Genomic DNA, 19,196 nt, shown 5'->3' on the forward strand with positions numbered 1-19,196 from the left:
CAGAAAAAAAAGTGTTTCATTACTTATTGAACTGCTCTCGTATAATGCTTTTCTCAAGACTTTTCTCGTGCTCTTTGAAAGTTACCTTCCGTTAGAACGTTAAAAACAGGGTACTAGCACAAACAGGCAGCCTGGGTGGCTGACTAGAGGGATAAGAATATCTTGTAGAACAAAGTGGCAATTATATCAAAACGTTAGAAACAGTCAAAATCTAAATGCAGCAGCCCATTACAAACAGTATTGTAAGGTGCTTAAAAATGTTATTAGGAAGGCAAAAAGTATGTGGTATGCAGATAGAATAGCTAAGTCTCAGGATAAAATTAAAACCGTATGGTCAGTCGTAAAGGAAGTGGCTGGTCTGCAGAGACAGGTCGAGGATATAGAGTCAGTGCGTAGTGGGAATATCCGTGTTACTGATAAGTCGCATATATGTACAGTATTTAATAATCACTTTCTGAATATAGCAGGTGAACTAAACAGAAACCTAGTCCCAACAGGGAATCATATAGCGCTCTTAGAAAAAAGTGTTCCGAGACTGTTACCTGAAATGCTCCTCCATGATACTGACAAGAGGGAGATTGAGTTAATAATTAAATCACTAAAGACCAAGAACTCTCATGGATATAACGGGGTATCTAGCAGAGTACTGAAGTATTGTTCTATGTATGTTAGCCCAGTACTTAGCCATATATGTAACTTTTCCTTTAGGAGTGGTCGGTTTCCTGACCGATTAAAGTACTCGGTAGTGAAGCCGCTTTATAAAAAGGGAGACAGGGATAATGTTGACAATTATAGACCTATTTCTATGCCATCGGTGTTTGCTATAATTATCGAGAAGGTTGTATATGCAAGGTTACTGGAGCTTTTAAATTCACATAATTTGCTGTGAAATGTTCAGTTTGGTTTTAGAAATGGTTTAACAACTTAAAATGCTATATTCTCTTTTCTCTGTGAGGTTTTGGACGGATTAAATAAAAGGTGGCGAACGCTAGGTGTTTTCTTTGATTTAATGAAGGCTTTTGACTGTGTTGACCACAAAATGTTACTGCAGTAGTTGGACCATTATGGAGTAAGGGGAGTAGCTTATAATTGGTTCGCCTCTTACCTTAAGAACAGAAAGCAGAAGGTAATTCGCCGCAATATTGAGAGTGGTAGTGATGTTCAGTCCCAATGGGGCACTGTTAAGTGGGGCGTTCCCCAAGGGTCGGTGCTGGGGCCACTGCTGTTTCTTATTTATATAAATGATATGCCTTCTAGTATTACAGGTGATTCAAAAATATTTCTGTTTGCTGATGACACCAGCTTGATAGTGAAGGATCTTGTGTGTAATATTGAAACAGTATCAAATAATAACGTAGTTCATGAAATATATTCGTGGCTTGTGGAAAATAATTTGATGCTAAATCACAGTAAGACTCAGTTTTTACAGTTTCTAACACACAATTCAACAAGAACCGATATTTTGATCAGACAGAATGGGCATATTATAAGCGAGATGGAACAGTTCAAGTTCCTAGGAGTTCGGATAGATAGTAAGCTGTTGTGGAAAGCCCATGTTCAGGATCTTGTTCAGAAACTAAATGCTGCTTTATTTACCATTAGAACAGTATCTGAAATAAGTGACACTTCAACACGAAAAGTAGTCTACTTCACATATTTCCATACGCTTATGTCGTATGGTATTATTTTTTGGGGTAATTCTTCTGATTCAAAAAGGGTATTTTTGGCTCAAAAACGGGCTGTTCGAGCTATATGTGGTGTAAGTTCGGGAACCTCTTGTCGACCCCTATTCAATAGTCTGGGAATTCTGACATTGCCCTCACAGTATATATTTTCTTTAATGTCGTTTGTTGTTAGCAATATTAGCCTATTCCCAAGAGTTAGCAGCTTTCACTCATTTAATACTAGGCAGAAATCCAATCTGCATGTGGAATGCACTTCCTTGACTCTTGTGCAGAAAGGAGTGCAGTGTTCTGCTGCATCCATTTTCAATAAGCTACCACAAGAACTCAAAAATCTTAGCAGTAGCCCAAACACTTTTAAGTCTAAACTGAAGAGTTTCCTCATGGCTCACTCCTTCTATTCTGTCAAGGAGCTCCTGGAAGAGCTAAAAAATTAAGCAAATTCCGGTGTTGCATTGTTGATTTTCTTTATTTAAACTTACGATTTGTCACCTGAATATGTTTTTTTTATATTTCATTTTATCTGTTTCTAATATCGTGTTATAATTTCATGTATTGACTCGTTCCATGGCCATGGAGACTTCTCCTTAATTTGATCCCACGGAACAATGAATAAATAAATAAATAAATGAAATAAATAAATAACAAAAGAATGGTTTTTTAAAGTATTCGAATGGGATGTGCATTCGATAATCTTTCCAGTCATTTGCTGGAGAATCGACACATCTGCATATTTTCTGCATATTTTTTTAAAAAATTTTAACTTCCTAAGTATTGTGGGGTCACTTACCTATGCAGATGCGCGGTCCCTCTCCGAACGGCAGGTAAACAAAGTGGTGTCGTGACGCCTTGCCCTCTTCCGTAAAGCGCTCAGGGTCGAACTTTTCCGGGTCCGGGTAGTACTTGGGATCGTGGTGTATCGCGTATACCGGTATTAACACCTTCACGCCTTTCTCTATTCTGACACTGGTGCCTGGTAGAGTGTAGGGCTCGGTGCAGACTCTGCCCAAGTTAGCTACAGGGGGATACTTCCGAAGTGTCTCTGCAAATGAAAGAGAGAAAGCAATCAGCACTTGTAAATCTTTAATACCATCAGTACACAAAAACTGGTGTCAAAACTAATAATAAAATCCGTCCACTGACTCTTACAGCGTTTTTACTTCGTCAACGTACATTTCTAAATCACAGCCTTATCATCAGGGCTTACGTTATCGCGACGGCAGCACCTCAGAAAAGCCTACCTGCAAATTTGGCTGATTTCTTTTGCATGTGATAGCACCATGAAGCAACTCCCACAATTTCAGCACACACAGTTTTCAAAGATGACGCCATATGGTTCCAATAACATGACAAATTACTGTCGCTATAAAAGACGGCAGATGGATTTTATTAATTATGATTTTCATGTATTTCATATTCTCGGTTTGCCAATAGCAGTCTCAGTCGCTACCATTAAAAATAGTAACTTCAGAATTAACCATTTTATTTTACGTGTTTGGGCTTTTTCAGAGCAAGCTTCAGAGGCAAGCCTGCCACTTTGCTCTGTGTGAATTTGTTTCGTTGTTCAAGTAATGGTCTAATCTGACAGTAATATACATAATTCTTAAATTCGTTCATTTATTCACATTCTATTAACAAGGGATGTACAACGAGTCAAATTATATGTCAAATGGCGAAATTTCTGAATAGCATATTAACAGTCAGTAATGCTGATGTGCCAACATTATTTATTATGAGAATTATTTTATAAGAAGAAAATTAAATACCATCAGAAAAGACCACTGTTTTTCCAATCACATTACTGTTCTGCTGAATTTATCTAACACCTCAGATCAAACATTTAAGTAATTTACAATAAAGCACCGTCAGCTGTGTATAATTTAGTAGAACTGAAGGTTGATTTATGTCGAAGTTAGTGTCAGCATTAGTACACATCGAGTCAAAATATAGTGATACACATTTTCTAGAGAAGTGTCCAATAGTGAACTATTGTACTTTAGTTGTTACTGTTGGTGGAATTCGATTCTCTGCCTCACGTCAACAGACAACCTGTAACAGACTTTTGCACCGATATTTAAAGCTTCTTTTGGAATCTAGCAAGGTAGTCATAACCTCTACGATAAATTTCTAAATGACATCACGATCTCTTGCAGTAGTAACTTTCTTGATTTACTGGTACAATTTCAAGATTTCGGCCTTAAAACGTTGGTATATTAGATGAAATTTATGATGCAGTATCATCAAATCAACGGTGGGAAATATTGCAATGTTGGGATCTTGAACTGTCTGGTATGTAAATAAATGTCCTGATTGTAGTTCTTTCGAAAGGAATATCGTGTACATTAGGAAAACTGTCAAATATTACGACAACATGTCAGTGGGTTAAATTCACAATCTTTTCTACGTAAAATATGCTCAGGCACATCGTACACTCAAAATCTAAAAAAGGCTGGGGTGGAGTTGTTCAGCTTGCAGAATGATGAATAAATGAAGGAAGAGGACTGAAAGTACAAGCTGGGCAAAACAAATCAGTAATAATGTTTGCAGACTACATGGAACTTTTGGGAGATCGTAATGAAAACTTGGAAGTACAAGTGAAGCATAAACACGGCGAAGAAGAAGGTGATGAGCAGTAGTGGAAAGGACAATAGTGACTTATTTAAAATTAAAGAGCTGCGAACGATACATTAGCGGAAAGAGTCCGAGAATTTTGGTATCTAGCTGGCAAGATTCCTCAGGATGACTGAGGCAGAGAATGCATTAGAAGTTGATTATTTTCTGAATAAAGGAGCTTAAATATGGTCAGTTATTGATAAGGGAATGAGGAAGATGTTTCCGTTAACGTTCGATTCGCATACACTATTCTAAAGAAGTAAACCATGGACAGTCACAAATCTAGACAAGTAGAATCTGGGAACAGTTGAAATGTGGTGATATCGAAGAACTTTAAAAATTATGTGGGAAAATGAAGTATGAAACAGAGAACTGCTAGAGGATAGGTGCGGAAAGAAGTCTAAGGAAGGCCTTTACCAGGAGGTGTTAGAGGTCAGTGAGACTTCTAACTTCGGCGTACATGAAAAATTTTCTTGACTCTGGGACTAGAATATACACTCCTGGAAATTGAAATAAGAACACCGTGAATTCATTGTCCCAGGAAGGGGAAACTTTATTGACACATTCCTGGGGTCAGATACATCACATGATCACACTGACAGAACCACAGGCACATAGACACAGGCAACAGAGCATGCACAATGTCGGCACTAGTACAGTGTATATCCACCTTTCGCAGCAATGCAGGCTGCTATTCTCCCATGGAGATGCTGGATGTAGTCCTGTGGAACGGCTTGCCATGCCATTTCCACCTGGCGCCTCAGTTGGACCAGCGTTCGTGCTGGACGTGCAGACCGCGTGAGACGACGCTTCATCCAGTCCCAAACATGCTCAATGGGGGACAGATCCGGAGATCTTGCTGGCCAGGGTAGTTGACTTACACCTTCTAGAGCACGTTGGGTGGCACGGGATACATGCGGACGTGCATTGTCCTGTTGGAACAGCAAGTTCCCTTGCCGGTCTAGGAATGGTAGAACGATGGGTTCGATGACGGTTTGGATGTACCGTGCACTATTCAGTGTCCCCTCGACGATCACCAGTGGTGTACGGCCAGTGTAGGAGATCGCTCCCCACACCATGATGCCGGGTGTTGGCCCTGTGTGCCTCGGTCGTATGCAGTCCTGATTGTGGCGCTCACCTGCAGGGCGCCAAACACGCATACGACCATCATTGGCACCAAGGCAGAAGCGACTCTCATCGCTGAAGACGACACGTCTCCATTCGTCCCTCCATTCACGCCTGTCGCGACGCCACTGAAGGCGGGCTGCACGATGATGGGGCGTGAGCGGAAGACGGCCTAACGGTGTGCGGGACCGTAGCCCAGCTTCATGGAGACGGTTGCGAATGGTCCTCGCCGATTCCCCAGGAGCAACAGTGTCCCTAATTTGCTGGGAAGTGGCGGTGCGGTCCCCTACGTCACTGCGTAGGATCCTACGGTCTTGGCGTGCATCCGTGCGTCGCTGCGGTCCGGTCCCAGGTCGACGGGCATGTGCACCTTCCGCCGACCACTGGCGACAACATCGATGTACTGTGGACACCTCATGCCCCACGTGTTCAGCAATTCGGCGGTACGTCCACCCGGCCTCCCGCATGCCCACTATACGCCCTCGCTCAAAGTCCGTCAACTGCACATACGGTTCACGTCCAGCTGTCGCGGCATGCTACCAGTGTTAAAGACTGCGATGGAGCTCCGTATGCCTCGGCAAACTGGCTGACACTGACGGCGGCGGTGCACAAATGCTTCGCAGCTAGCGCCATTCGACGGCCAACACCGCGATACCTGGTGTGTCCGCTGTGCCGTGCGTGTGATCATTGCTTGTACAGCCCTCTCGCAGTGTCCGGAGCAAGTATGGTGGGTCTGACACACCGGTGTCAATGTGTTCTTTTTTCCATTTCCAGGAGTGTACATAACAACTTGTAGAGAACGTTGCGTGTAGTAGTTAACGATAGGAAAATATGGAGGACAGCAGCGAACTTGTGGAGGGGCTTAGTAACAATAATAATAATAACAAAAAAAGAAAACTGATCTCATATCTGTCAACAGCACAGTGCTTTAAATCATTTCCTTAATCGTCGCCTATTAGTTTCACGGCAAATATTGTGTTAACTGGTGTGAATGAAAATCTCGGTTTTCCAGCAGGGTGGAATTGTTGAGATTCTGCGATGTTTTGACAAGTGTCGTATTCATCATCTTTTGTCGGAGTTCACTATCTCAACACTGGCAGTTGGCTTACAAACCAGGTGCTTTTTATCATTGTGTTCACATGGCTCGTGTTTATAGGCGTGACTTACTCACTTTCTACAGGTGTGTTTAAACTCGGTGGTTGGAGAATTCCTTATAAGAATAGTGGCAGCCTCACCTGCGACCACCATGTCCAGATAGGTCATCTCCTGTACGGCATCGTACGTCACCTTGCCGCCGTGTTTGCTCAGCACGCTGTCTACTTCAGCCCTGAGGCGGTCCTGGATGTCCGGTTTGACTGCCAACTCGTGGATGCAGAAACTCATCGTCGTGGAAGACGTCTCGAAACCAGCCACGAAGAAAACGAAACACTGCGCTGCGAACAGGTCGTCTGTGAACGCTGAAACAAGGTAGACCGACGTTAGTCTGGTAGAGCTATACACTACACTCAGTTATTTGCTTTCACAAAATAAATAAGCAGTTCAGCCATTCGCCCATCTACAGCTAAGTCTTTCTGAATCGCTGTATATATAAAATATTGTAATTCAGCAAGGCACTTCACCGGAAATGCCTGCATCATTTCAGAACGCCTGCACGCTGCACATGCTCGACCGTTTCTGTGGCATGATGAAATTGAAAGTCACGTCAGTTGTGAGTGACAGCTTAGGTGTGACCTGTTTTCTAATTTGCGTGGTTGTGTCACGAGTAGTTCAGTTTTAAAATTGAAGCTAAAGTTAGATCGGATTGCACCTACTGACTAGATTTCCTTCATCAAAACCGAATCCTTGCGTGGAAGGAACCCAGTGGAAATTTATATCACTTTGAGAGGAATGTGTCGAAATAGTGTAATGGACCTTAGCAGAGTATTACAGTGTTGTACTCGTTTCAGTAAGGGTCGGGTGAACACTGAGGACAATCGGAGAAGTGGAAGGCTATCAACTGCAAGAGACTACGACTCTCAGCCTGTTATTAACGTTAGTTTGAGAGAAGATCGTCGAAAAACATGTGAGGAAATTACATATAAGGCCAGAATGCCTGTCGCTTCAGTTTTAAGAATCAAACTTGAAAAAGTTAAAGACGAGAAAAATTGTAGCTCATTTTTGCGCGATATTTAAAGACAGCATATTGCCCTACCAGTGAAATATTCGACAAATGTGGGTGGGAAATACTACCCCATCCACTATACAGTCTGATATGGAGCCGTCAATCGTTGATTTGTATCCCGAGAAAATACTCCGTGGGAAACGTTTTGATGCAAATGATGTGATGCGGAGTAATCAGACAGCACAACAATGAAGGTTCCCTATTCGAAACGCAGAAGTTGCCATAGCGTTGTGAAGCTGTCAGATGCTAGAATGAGGATTATATTGAAGGCCTGTAGAGATATTTTGTAAAATAAATCATTTTCTTCAATTCTGACTTACAGTGTGCAGAACTTTCGAAATGAACCTCGTACACGCGGAACCTTTTATGATACCATAATTCTGTTCTCGCTCTGATTATAAGAAACTCTTTATCAAACTACGTCTAGTATACTGTTGCATGTAGTTATATTATTTACAAGTTACCGCTATCAATTTCGCTTTATCAATAAGAACTGTATTAAATTCTGCTGTGTGTCTTGTAAACTGCAAAGAGACAAACTAAATCTAGTTTCTGTGTTCCAGATTTGATGTGTCATTTCGGATAAATTACGATATGTAGAACTTAGGACTTGCCTGCTTCTCCAAATCTGTATTTTCGTATGAAAAAGCGAATTTGATAGCGATATTTCTGTAATTTGTGCAGCTATGTCGGGATATTATACTTCCTTCTGTGAGGATTCCCTTACAATTCATCTCTGTGAAAATAGAATAACAATAATTTAACGGTTATAGAAATATTCGATGTCCACAGCTTAGCTAAGTCATCTTGCATATTCTCACCACCTCTCTAGAGCTATTGGCCTAAAACCCTTATCGTACTTCTACTACTATATGACTACTGTGCAGTCTGCAGTTGTTTGGCAAAGGATTTATCGAACCTACTTCAGACTGGTTCTCTTACGTTCCACTCCCGAACAGCGCATAGGAGAAACGAACACAAATCTTCCCTTGCGAGTTCCATTTCTCTCATTTTTTTTAACGATGATAATTTCTCTCTACGTAGTGTGTTTCCGTAAGAGCGTGCGAAAATGTAGCAGGAGACAGAGAATGCTCGGGTGAACAATTCGAGGTAGGAAACCTGGGGTCGGAGAAGCCAGCTTAATGAGGTATGGAAATATAAACCTTCCTACCGCTTTGTCTGGCGTTACTGTTTTCCAGCTTATTTATGACTAACATACGTAAGAGTTTACCCCTACTGTGTTGTTTATTTACGTGTACATCCTTCATTTCCTGGAAAGAAACGGGGAGGTCGAGCCTGATTACCAGGAAGTTATGAGGTTGGTGCGAAGGGTTCTACCTGCGTTGGTGGCTGTTCATGAGTCCATGCGGATACAGCAAGATGGTGCACTGACTCACTTCGGTGTGTATCTTTGCGACCGTCCGAATGCTGCATCTCTAGGTCCCTGGACTGGACGGGGAGATGCTATTCCATGGCCTGCGCAGAGTCCCCTTTATTATTTCCTATGGGGATGCCTAAAGTGCATGAGACTCCACTAGATACGGAGATGGAATTAGTGACCCCTGATTATTTCCTACGGGGATATCTAAAGTGTATGAGACTCCACTAGATACGGAGATGGAATTGGTTGCCCTTGATTGTTTCCTACGGGGATATCTAAAGTGTATGAGACTCCACTAGATACGGAGTTGGAATCAGTCGCCCTTGATTACTTCCTATGGGGATGTCTAAAGTGCATTGGACTCCAATAGTTACGGAGATGGAATTAGTCACCCTTGATTATTTCCTACGGGGATATCTCAAGTGTACGAGACTCCACTAGATACGGAGATGGAATTAGTTGCCCTTGATTATTTCCTACGGGGATATCTAAAGTGTATGAGACTCCACTAGATACAGAGATGGGATTAGTTGCCCTTGATGATTTCCTAGGGGATATCTAAAGTGTATGAGACTCCACTAGATACGGAGATGGAATTAGTCGTCCTTGATTAATTCCTATGGGGATGTCTAAAGTGCATGAGACTCCAATAGTTACGGAGATGGAATTAGTCGCCCTTGATTATTTCCTACGGGGATATCTCAAGTGTACGAGACTCCACTAGATACGGAGATGGAATTAGTTGCCCTTGATGATTTCCTACGGGGATATCTAAAGTGTATGAGACTCCACTAGATACGGAGATGGAATTAGTTGCCGTTGATTACTTCCTAGGGGGATGTCTAAAGTGCATTAGACTCCAATAGTTACGGAGATGGAATTAGCCGCCCTTGATTATTTCCTACAGGGATATCTCAAGTGTACGCGACTCCACTAGATATGGAGATGGAATTAGTTGCCCTTGATTATTTCCTACGGGGATACCTAAGGTGTATGAGACTCCACTAGACATGGAGACGGAGTTAGTGGCCCTTGTTTATTTCCTATGGGGATATCTAAAGTGTATGAGACTCCACTAGATATGGAGATGGGATTAGTTGCCCTTGATGATTTCCTATGGGGATATCTAAAGTGTCTGAGACTCCACTAGATACGGACATGGAATTAGTCGCCCTTGATTACTTCCTATGGGGATGTCTAAATTGCATGAGACTCCAATAGTTACGGTGATGGAAATAGTTGCCCTCTATTATCTCCTACTCGGATATCTAAAGTGTATGAGACTACAATAGATATGGAGATGGAATTAGTTGCCCTTGATTATTTCCTACAGGGATATCTAAAGTGTGTGAGAGTCCAATAGATACGGAGATGGAATTAGTTGCTTTTGATTATTTCCTATGCGGATATCTGAAGTGTATGGGACTCCAGTAGATTTGGAGATGGTATGAGTTGCCCTTGATTATTTCCTATGGGGATATCTAAAGTGTATGAGACTCCAATAGTTACGGAGATGGAATTAGTTGCCCTTGATTATTTCCTACGAGGATAACTGAAGTGTATGAGACTCCAGTAGATACGGAGATGGAATTAATTGCCCTTGATTATATCCTACGGGGATATCTAAAGTGTATGAGACTCCAATAGATATGGAGATGGAATTAGTTGCCCTTGAGTATTTCCTATGGGGATATCAAAAGTGTATGAGACTCCACTAGAAACGGAGATGGAATTAGTTGCCATTGATGATTTCCTGTTCGGATATCTAAAGTGCATGCAACTCCACTAGATACGGAGATGGAATTAGTGGCCCTTGATTATTTCCTATGGGGATATCTAAAGCGTATGAGACTCCACTAGATATGGAGATGGAATTAGTTGCCCTTGATGATTTCCTGCGGTGATATCTAAAGTGTATGAGACTCCACTAGATACGGAGATGGAATTAGTCGTCGTTGATTACTTGTTATGGGGATGTATAAAGTCCATTAGACTCCAATAGTTACGGAGATGGAATTAGTTGCTCTTGATTATTTCCTATGCGGATATCTGAAGTGTATGAGACTCCAGTAGATATGTAGATGGTATGAGTAGCCCTTGATTATTTCCTATGGGGATATCTAAAGTGTATGAGACTCCAATAGTTACGGAGATGGAATTAGTTGCCCTTGATTATTTCCTATGAGAATAATTGAAGTGTATGAGACTCCAGTAGATACGGAGATGGAATTATATGCCCTTGATTATTTCCTCTGGGGATATCTAAAGTATATGAGACTCCAATAGATATGGAGATGGAATTAGTTGCCCTTGATTATTTCCTACGGGATGGAATTAGTTGCACTTGATTATTGCCTACGGGATGGAATTAGTTGCCCTTGATTATTTCCTATGAGGATATCTGAAGTGTATGAGACTCCAATAGATACGGAGATGGAATTAGTCGCCCTTGATTATTTCCTATGAGGATATCTGAAGTGTATGTGACTCCAATAGATACGGAGATAGAATTACTTGCCCTTGATTATTTCCTACGGGGATATCTAAAGTGTATGAGACTCCAATAGATACGGAGATGGAATTTGTTGCCCTTGATTATTTCCTATGAGGATATCTAAAGTGTATGAGACTGCACTAGATACGGAGATGGAATTAGTTGCCCTTGATTATTTCCTATGAGGATATCTAAAGTGTATGAGACTCCAATAGATACGGAGATGGAATTAGTGGCCCTTGATTATTTCCTATGAGGATATCTAAAGTGTATGAGACTCCACTAGATACGGAGATGGAATTAGTTGCCCTTTTTTATTTCCTATGAGGATATCTAAAGTGCATGAGACTCCACTAGATACGGAGATGGAATTAGTTGCCCTTTTTTATTTCCTATGAGGATATCTAAAGTGTATGAGACTCCAATAGATACGGAGATGGAATTAGTTGCCCTTGATTATTTCCTACGGGGATATCTAAAGTGTATGAGACTCCAATAGATACGGAGATGTAATTAGTTGTCCTTGATTATTTCCTATGGGGATATCTAAAGTGTATGAGACTCCAATAGATACGGCGATGGAATTAGTTGCCGGTGATTATTTCCTATGAGGATATCTGAAGTGTATGAGACTCCAATAGATACGGAGATGTAATTAGTTGCCCTTAATTATTTGCTACGGGGATATCTAAAGTGTATGAGACTCCAATAGATGTGGAGATGGAATTAGTTGCCAGAATTGTAGCGGCCTGTAATGTGATTCGAAACAAACCAGGGATAGTTGTCAGGGTGAGCTCGAATCTTGTTCGCAGATGTCATGCTTGCATTTAGGTGAATCTTGTTCCCCGATGTTATGCTTGCATTGAGGTGATGGCCGTTAGTTTCAGCACATTTTGTAAGATACAGTGCAAATCGTACGTTCATTGCGTCAATGGTGCTATTTGCAGTTAACTGTTGATTGTAAGTAAAAAGCACACAGTAATGTGATTTTATTCCTATTATTTCCTTTAGCTGGCTTCTCCAACCCCAAGTTCCCTACCTCAAATTCTTTAGTGAAACATCCTCTGTGATCTGTTAAATGTTTCCACCCTGAGATGGAAACACCCTGTTTAGGCGAGGGACTACAAAATATTTTCACGTTCGGGGAAGAACTTTGTTGGTTGAAGTTTCATTAGAAGATTCTGTCGCACCGAGAAACGCCTTTCTTTTAATGACTGCTACCCCAATTCGAATATCATATCCATGACACTCTCTCCCCTATATCAAGGTGATACAAAGCGAGCTGCTTCACTTTGAACTGTTTCAATGGCCTCCGTCAATTCTATCTGATGCGGATCCCACACCGACCGGCAGTGCTGCGGGTGAAGATGGACAAGCATTTTGTACGCAGTCTCTTTAGTAAACCTGTTTTATTTTGTAGTTATTCTGCCAATAAATTGTAATCTTTGGCTCACTTTCTCCACAGCGTCTCCTGAATGACTGTTCCCATTTCAGTTACTCGTACTCGTTATCCATAAGCACTTAGCCGAATTCACAACCTTCTGATTTGTGTGATTTTTCGAGTAACCGAAATTTTGCGCATTCGTTTTGGTAGTCGTATTGATTGTAAGAAATCCACAACCACCAACATAAAGAGAAATGTAGTTTTATCCTCACACACATCCATATAGGCTAGATGTTGACAATCTGGTTCCAAGAGCGCCAGAGAGATACAGCAATTGTTAGTGAGAGAAGTGCAGACAATGTACAGTGTACAGTGGCAGACAATGTACAGTGTACAGTGGCAGAAGTCGCTAATAGAGCTCTTCGCGAGCAGGATGAGCTATGTGGTGTAATGGCGGAAGGCCATCCGTCATACGTATTATCGATTGATTGTGTCTTCGACGCCGCTGGTTGGCCTTCAGTAATTTACCAATAATACAACAAAAGAGTTGATTTTGAAGTGTTTTATCATCTACATCGCACCGTGGTTACTCGTTTCGCGGCAACCACGCCGGTCACTTACAACTGGACCGCAGTGAATGCTGTGATGTCTTTATGCTAATGGACGTGTGGGGTAGCCGCAAGATCTAGGGCGCCTCGTCACGTTTCACGATTCTCCTCCCCCCCCCTCCCACCACCCCAGTCGGAGTCTCGAGTCCTCCCTCGGCCATGGATTTGTGTGTTATCCATAGTGTAAGTTTAAGTTAGATTAAGTAGTGCATAAGCATAGGGACCGATGACCTCAGCAATTTGGTCCCATAGGATCCTGCTACAGATTTGCTAACTTACCGGATTTTATGCTAATTAATGCTATAGCCTGTGAAGATAGCAAAGAGTGACCTATGATGACGGTAACTATTATTAAATCGAAACTTCCTGGCAGATTAAAACTGCGTGCCCGACCGAGACTCGAACTCGGGACCTTTGCCTTTACCATCTGAGCTACCGGAGCACGACTCACGCCCGGTCCTCACAGCTTTATTTCTGCCAGTGTCTCGTCTCCTACCTTCCAAACTTTACAGAAGCTCTCCTGCGAACCTTGCAGAACTAGCACTACTGAAAGAAAGGATACTGCGGACACATGGCTTAGCCACAGCATGGGGGATGTTTCCAGAATGAGATTTTTCACTCTGCAGCGGAGTGTGCGCTGATGTGAAACTTCCTGGCAGATTAAAACTGTGTGCCCGACCGAGACTCGAATTCGGGACGTTAGGCAAAGGTCCCGAGTTCGAGTCTCGGTAGGGGAACACAGTTTTAATCTGCCAGGAAGTTTCATATCAGCGCACACTCCGCTGCAGAGTGAAAATCTCATTCTGGAAACATTATTAAATTGTTAGGCAACAAAATGAGCGTACGACATTGTGAGCCGTGAGTCCTGCATTCGGGCCTCCGAGGACAAGTACTTATTGCATTCGACGCCACATTGCGTGACTTGCACGTCGGAGATGGCGACGAAATGATGATGAGGACAACACATCACCCTATCCCTGAGCGGGAAAAATCTCCTGTCCCAGCCAGGAATCGAACCCGGGCTCCTTGGCGTGGTATTCCGCCGCACTGATCACTCAGCTAATGGGGGCGGACGATAGGCAACGAAATTAAATGCCTCATAGTTCTGTAAAATCAAGAATATGACACCTAATTTACAGCACAACACCGTAGTGATTATTATTACGATACACACTTGTTGACTGTGTTAATGCATTATTCAGCAGCAGAAACACCTATGTGAAACAACTCCCTCACGAGTATTAGCCGATCGGCCCTTTATCTTTAGGACACTGAAAGTGTAGCTCATTTATTACGCTGATATTCGGTGATCAATAATATCCAAACTAATTGGGAGCGTTTCAGGATGAATTCACACTTTTCATTATCTACAGTAAATGACAGCAAGAGCTGCAAGAAATCGAAGGAAGCTGCTCAGATTGTCTCTTAGGGAGTTTATATGGATCAGGAACAGCAAAGGGCCTATAACACTTCCTTCTGCAACGCCAAATATTACTTATGTTTTAGTCTATGACTTTCCGTCATTTTTTACGACTGTGACCAGAAATCACGCAATCACGGATTCAGCCGCACAAATGAGTCTACACTCCGTACGCACCCAGTTTGATTACAAGTTGGTTGTGAGGAACGGTGTCGAAAGTCTTCTGGAAATACAAAAATAAGGAATCAGTGTGGGAACCCTATCGACTGTACTCAGTTCGTGTGAATAAAGAACTAGCTGCGTTTCACAAGAACAGTACTGATGTGTTGGCTATTGGCGTTTAATCGAAGTAATTCACAATCTTCGACCGGTAGTGTATGTTACAAAACCGTCCTGCAAATCGACGTTAATGATACGCACATGTAATGCACCGGATTACTCCTATTTCCTTTCTTGAGTATTGCTATCACCTGTGCAAACGTCCATTCTTGAAGTACGGATCTTTCGACCAGCGAGCGATTGTATCTGATTGCCAAGTACGGAGCTATAGTATCGGCATACTCTGAAAGGAACTTAACTGATACACTGTATGGGCCGGAGGCATTGCCTTCATTAACTGATTAATCTGCTTCGCTACACCGACGATATCTACGTCTAAATTACTTATGGTTGCAGCTGTTCTTGGTGTGAATTCTATAAAATTTACTTCGACTTCTTTGGTGGAGGTATTTCGGATAGCCGTTTTTGGTAACTCTTTCTTAGTGGCATTGTCATCAGTAACGTTACCATTCCTATCGCCCAATAAAGCTATTGACTACGTCTTGCCGTTGGTTTGGTTCCAGTTTATTAGGTACAGCTAAGCACATCCCCACTTTTAATATGCATACATCCCATACAGGCAGGCCTGCATACCCAGACTACAATTACAATCACTTCCATATACCACGAATTTCTACAGCAATATACGTGTTATATATACCTTGTGTTGGTTAGGGTCATTGTCACACACGTTTATGTGTGTTGTACTTTCGCTCTTATTAGATTATCCAGACTTTCTTCATCAGAATTTAGCCTTCGTACATTCTCCGTTGGCCTGCCGTACCTTATGGCCATTAAAATTTTGCATTCATTCATATGTAACGGATAACACAATTTATGGTTGCACTACTTTTCTCCTATTTGAAACGTCTATAATTGTTATTATACTTCATTCGAACAGCATGTGCACGTTAATGTAATCTTCAATTATTCTGCATTGTTTTGTTACAACTTTCTCTGTAAGCTGTGGTTTAATACTCTTGTAGCACCTCGGCTATCATCATAATACGTAATATATAGTTCTCTGTGTCACCATAATGCAGAAGAGAAAAAAGCGACAGTAATGAAGCCGTGTCAGTTAGTGCGTTTCACGAGAAATCGCAGTCCACGTAATGTTTAAATGTTTATATTAAAATTTATCTCTCGTACAGTGACCTCTGTTTACATTGCAATTGATACTCACTCCACTTCTTTCCCTGTACATTTGTGTCACATTATTATAAGGAAGACCCACATTTTTTTCTAACACAATTGGCTGACAATATGAGTGCTGGGCACCTGATTGGACGTTCCCTGTCTAATGTCGTGACAGTAGTTTCTATGCAGATTTTTAATACCTTTATGTATTTTTTGAACCTTAGTATCTATGATAAAGTATTGTAATGGCACAACTTGACATAAAGGAGTGATCGGTTGACAGATCGCATTCTGAGGCTTCAAGGGCTAGTTATTTCGAGAGCGGGGTTTAAGAATTGTAGAGGGATAACACGGTAAGCATGTACAACAGGCCGTAAGGTGAAGTAGTTACTCGGAGGCGAAGAGGCTTCCACAGGATAGAGTAACACGGAGAGCTGCATCAAACCAATCTCCGAAACCAAAAGCACAACGAACCAATATCGCTACCCTCTTGGATGATAATCACGTGACACTTGATTTTTCCCTAGAAAGGCGAAAGTCAATTGGAAATAAACAAATATTAGTGAAACAAAACGTAATTTCTTTGTTTGCATTTCATTCTAGAATATGAAATTGTTCCATGTAATAAAGCACGCAACACTGGAGTAGTAGTTTACATTCTTTATTGTTTTACAAACCGGCTTTCGGCTATTACATTATCTTCACGTACTAAGCTATAGATATATATCTTTATACCTGACGATAGCGTAACAACCACAAAACGGTTTTTAACAATATAAAAACTGTAAAATATTATACCACTGCTGTATGTTTTTATTAAAAATGGTTGTAGTATTCTAGTAAGAACCAACGCAACAATCAGTTAAGGCCAAATGCTCTACGTCTAAACAACGGATGAGACCATTAACAGATCATTGTTGGCGTTCTAGTATGATTATCAAAAATGTACACTCCTTAGTGCAAGTTTCAAAGGCGGGCATACTGTATTTTGTTGGGAGGGGGCGACCTAGACCTCGAGGTGTGAAGTATTTTCAGTGTTCCCGAAAACGATTAGCAAATAAGTAGCCAAAAAAATTCCATTTTCGACATTGTTAAAACCGACATAATACAGAGTTTTTAAAACATTTTTGAAAGAAAGAAACCTTTTCCTTGGCCTGAGGGGTAAGGAGGGAGGGGGAAGAGGAGGGGAACGGCCCCACTTTCCCCCTTTCTCAGTATGGCAGTCAACATAAAAACTGATATTGTTAATAAGTAAGAGCTTCCGACTGATGTGTTAAATCAGTGATTCGTGACCCCGTTCTTCATTTGCTCAGGTTACCTCCCAGCCGTTCGCGTCATTGTTCAATGTTGCGTTTAAATTTTTAGACTAGATGAAGGGTGAAGGCTTTGTAGAATGATGCCCTGTTTGTTGAGGGTATTAAGGGAAAGAGGGGAGAGAATAAGTAGTGTATCGAGACATGAGCTACACCTCACGAATCTTCCAAAGAGCCCGTCGAACTTGACGGCCCCATTCAAATGACGAATCATTGTAATAAATTTTGTAGTATTTTACAACCCAATGACCGGCTTGATGCGGCTCTCCACGCTAGACTGCTTTGTGCTTTTCTTTTAACGCTGCAAAAGTTGTTGTTCTTGTGGTCTTCAGTTCCAGGCCTGCTCTGATGCAGCTCTCCATGTTACTCTGTCGCGTGCAAGCCTCTTCGCCTCCGAGTAGGTACTGCAACTAACATCCATTTGATTCTGCTTACTGTATTCATCTCTCCCTCTACGACTTTTACTCCCTCGCTTCCGTGCCCCCCCCCTCCCCCCTTCTCCCGTCCCCCCATACTTCCCCTCCAGCACTAAATTGGTAATCCATTAATGTCTTAGAAAGAGTGATGTCAACTGATCCCTCTAGCCCTGCTGTGCCAGAAATTTCTTTTATTCCCATTTCTACTCAGTACTTCTTCATTAGTTACATGCCCTACCGATCAAACATTATTCGTTAGCAGCACATTTCAAACGCTTCTGTTCAATTCTTGTCTGATCTGTCTATCGCCCTCGTTTTTCTCCCATGTGAGAGCACAGACTGTACAAAAAACTTCAGATAACACTTCCTAGCACTTAAAACTGTATCAGATTAGGAAAAAAATATGTGTTTTTCAGAAACGCTTTTGTGGCCATTGTCAGTTCACATTGTATATCCTCTCTACTTCGGCCATCACCAGTTACATTACCGCCCAGACTGCAAAATTCATCTACTACTTTTAGAGTCCCATTTCCTAACTTAATTCCCTCCGTGTCGAATCATTTACTTCAACTACATTCCATTATCCTTGTTCTGCTTTTGTTGATGTCGATATTGTATCCTCCTTTCCTGACACGTCCATACCGTTCACCTGCTCTTCCATGTCCTTTTCTGTCTCAGACATAATTACTTTATTTCTTCTCTCTGAACGCCTGCCGCAGTGGTCTAGCGGTTCAGGCGCTCAGTTCGGAACCGCGCGACTGCTACGGTCGCAGGTTCGAATCCTGCCTAGGGCGTGGATGTGTGTGATGTTCCTAGGTTAGTTAGGTTTAAGTAGTTCTAAGTTCTAGGGGACTGATGACCACAGATGTTAAGTGCCATAGTGCTCAGAACCATTTTTTTTCTCTCTGAACGATAATTCCCTCTCCAAATTTTATTGATTTGCTTTAGTGCTTGCTAAATGTACAGACTGAATAACATCTGGGCTAGGCTACAATCCTGTCTCACTCCCTTCTCAACCAATAATTCCCTTTCATCACCATCGACTTTTATAACTGGCGTTTTGTTTGTGTACAAATTAAAAATAACCATTCATTGCCTTTATTTACCGCAGCTACCGTCAGAATTTCAAAGAGTGTATTACAGT

The 19,196-nt window shown here is 41.8% G+C and overlaps 1 protein-coding gene across 3 annotated transcripts in view; it reads right to left on the reverse strand.

The window, feature by feature from the left end:
- LOC126141630 (probable cytochrome P450 6a13) overlaps positions 1–19,196 on the reverse strand; it is a 173,468-nt gene that overhangs the window by 118,401 nt on the left and 35,871 nt on the right. Inside the window, exons 5-6 of one of the 3 annotated variants that reach the window (XM_049915269.1) lie at positions 6,656–6,877; positions 2,473–2,724 (exon numbers count right to left, since the gene is read on the reverse strand). The exons of 1 other annotated variant lie outside the window; for it this stretch is intronic. In XM_049915269.1, the coding sequence (XP_049771226.1) occupies positions 2,473–2,724; positions 6,656–6,877 (474 nt within the window). The remainder of the gene's footprint in view (positions 1–2,472; positions 2,725–6,655; positions 6,878–19,196) is intronic. One more of the 3 variants, XM_049915268.1, reaches the window with a different exon arrangement.

This window comes from Schistocerca cancellata, unplaced genomic scaffold (genome assembly GCF_023864275.1).
Source record: "Schistocerca cancellata isolate TAMUIC-IGC-003103 unplaced genomic scaffold, iqSchCanc2.1 HiC_scaffold_732, whole genome shotgun sequence".
Lineage (NCBI taxonomy): Eukaryota > Metazoa > Arthropoda > Insecta > Orthoptera > Acrididae > Schistocerca > Schistocerca cancellata.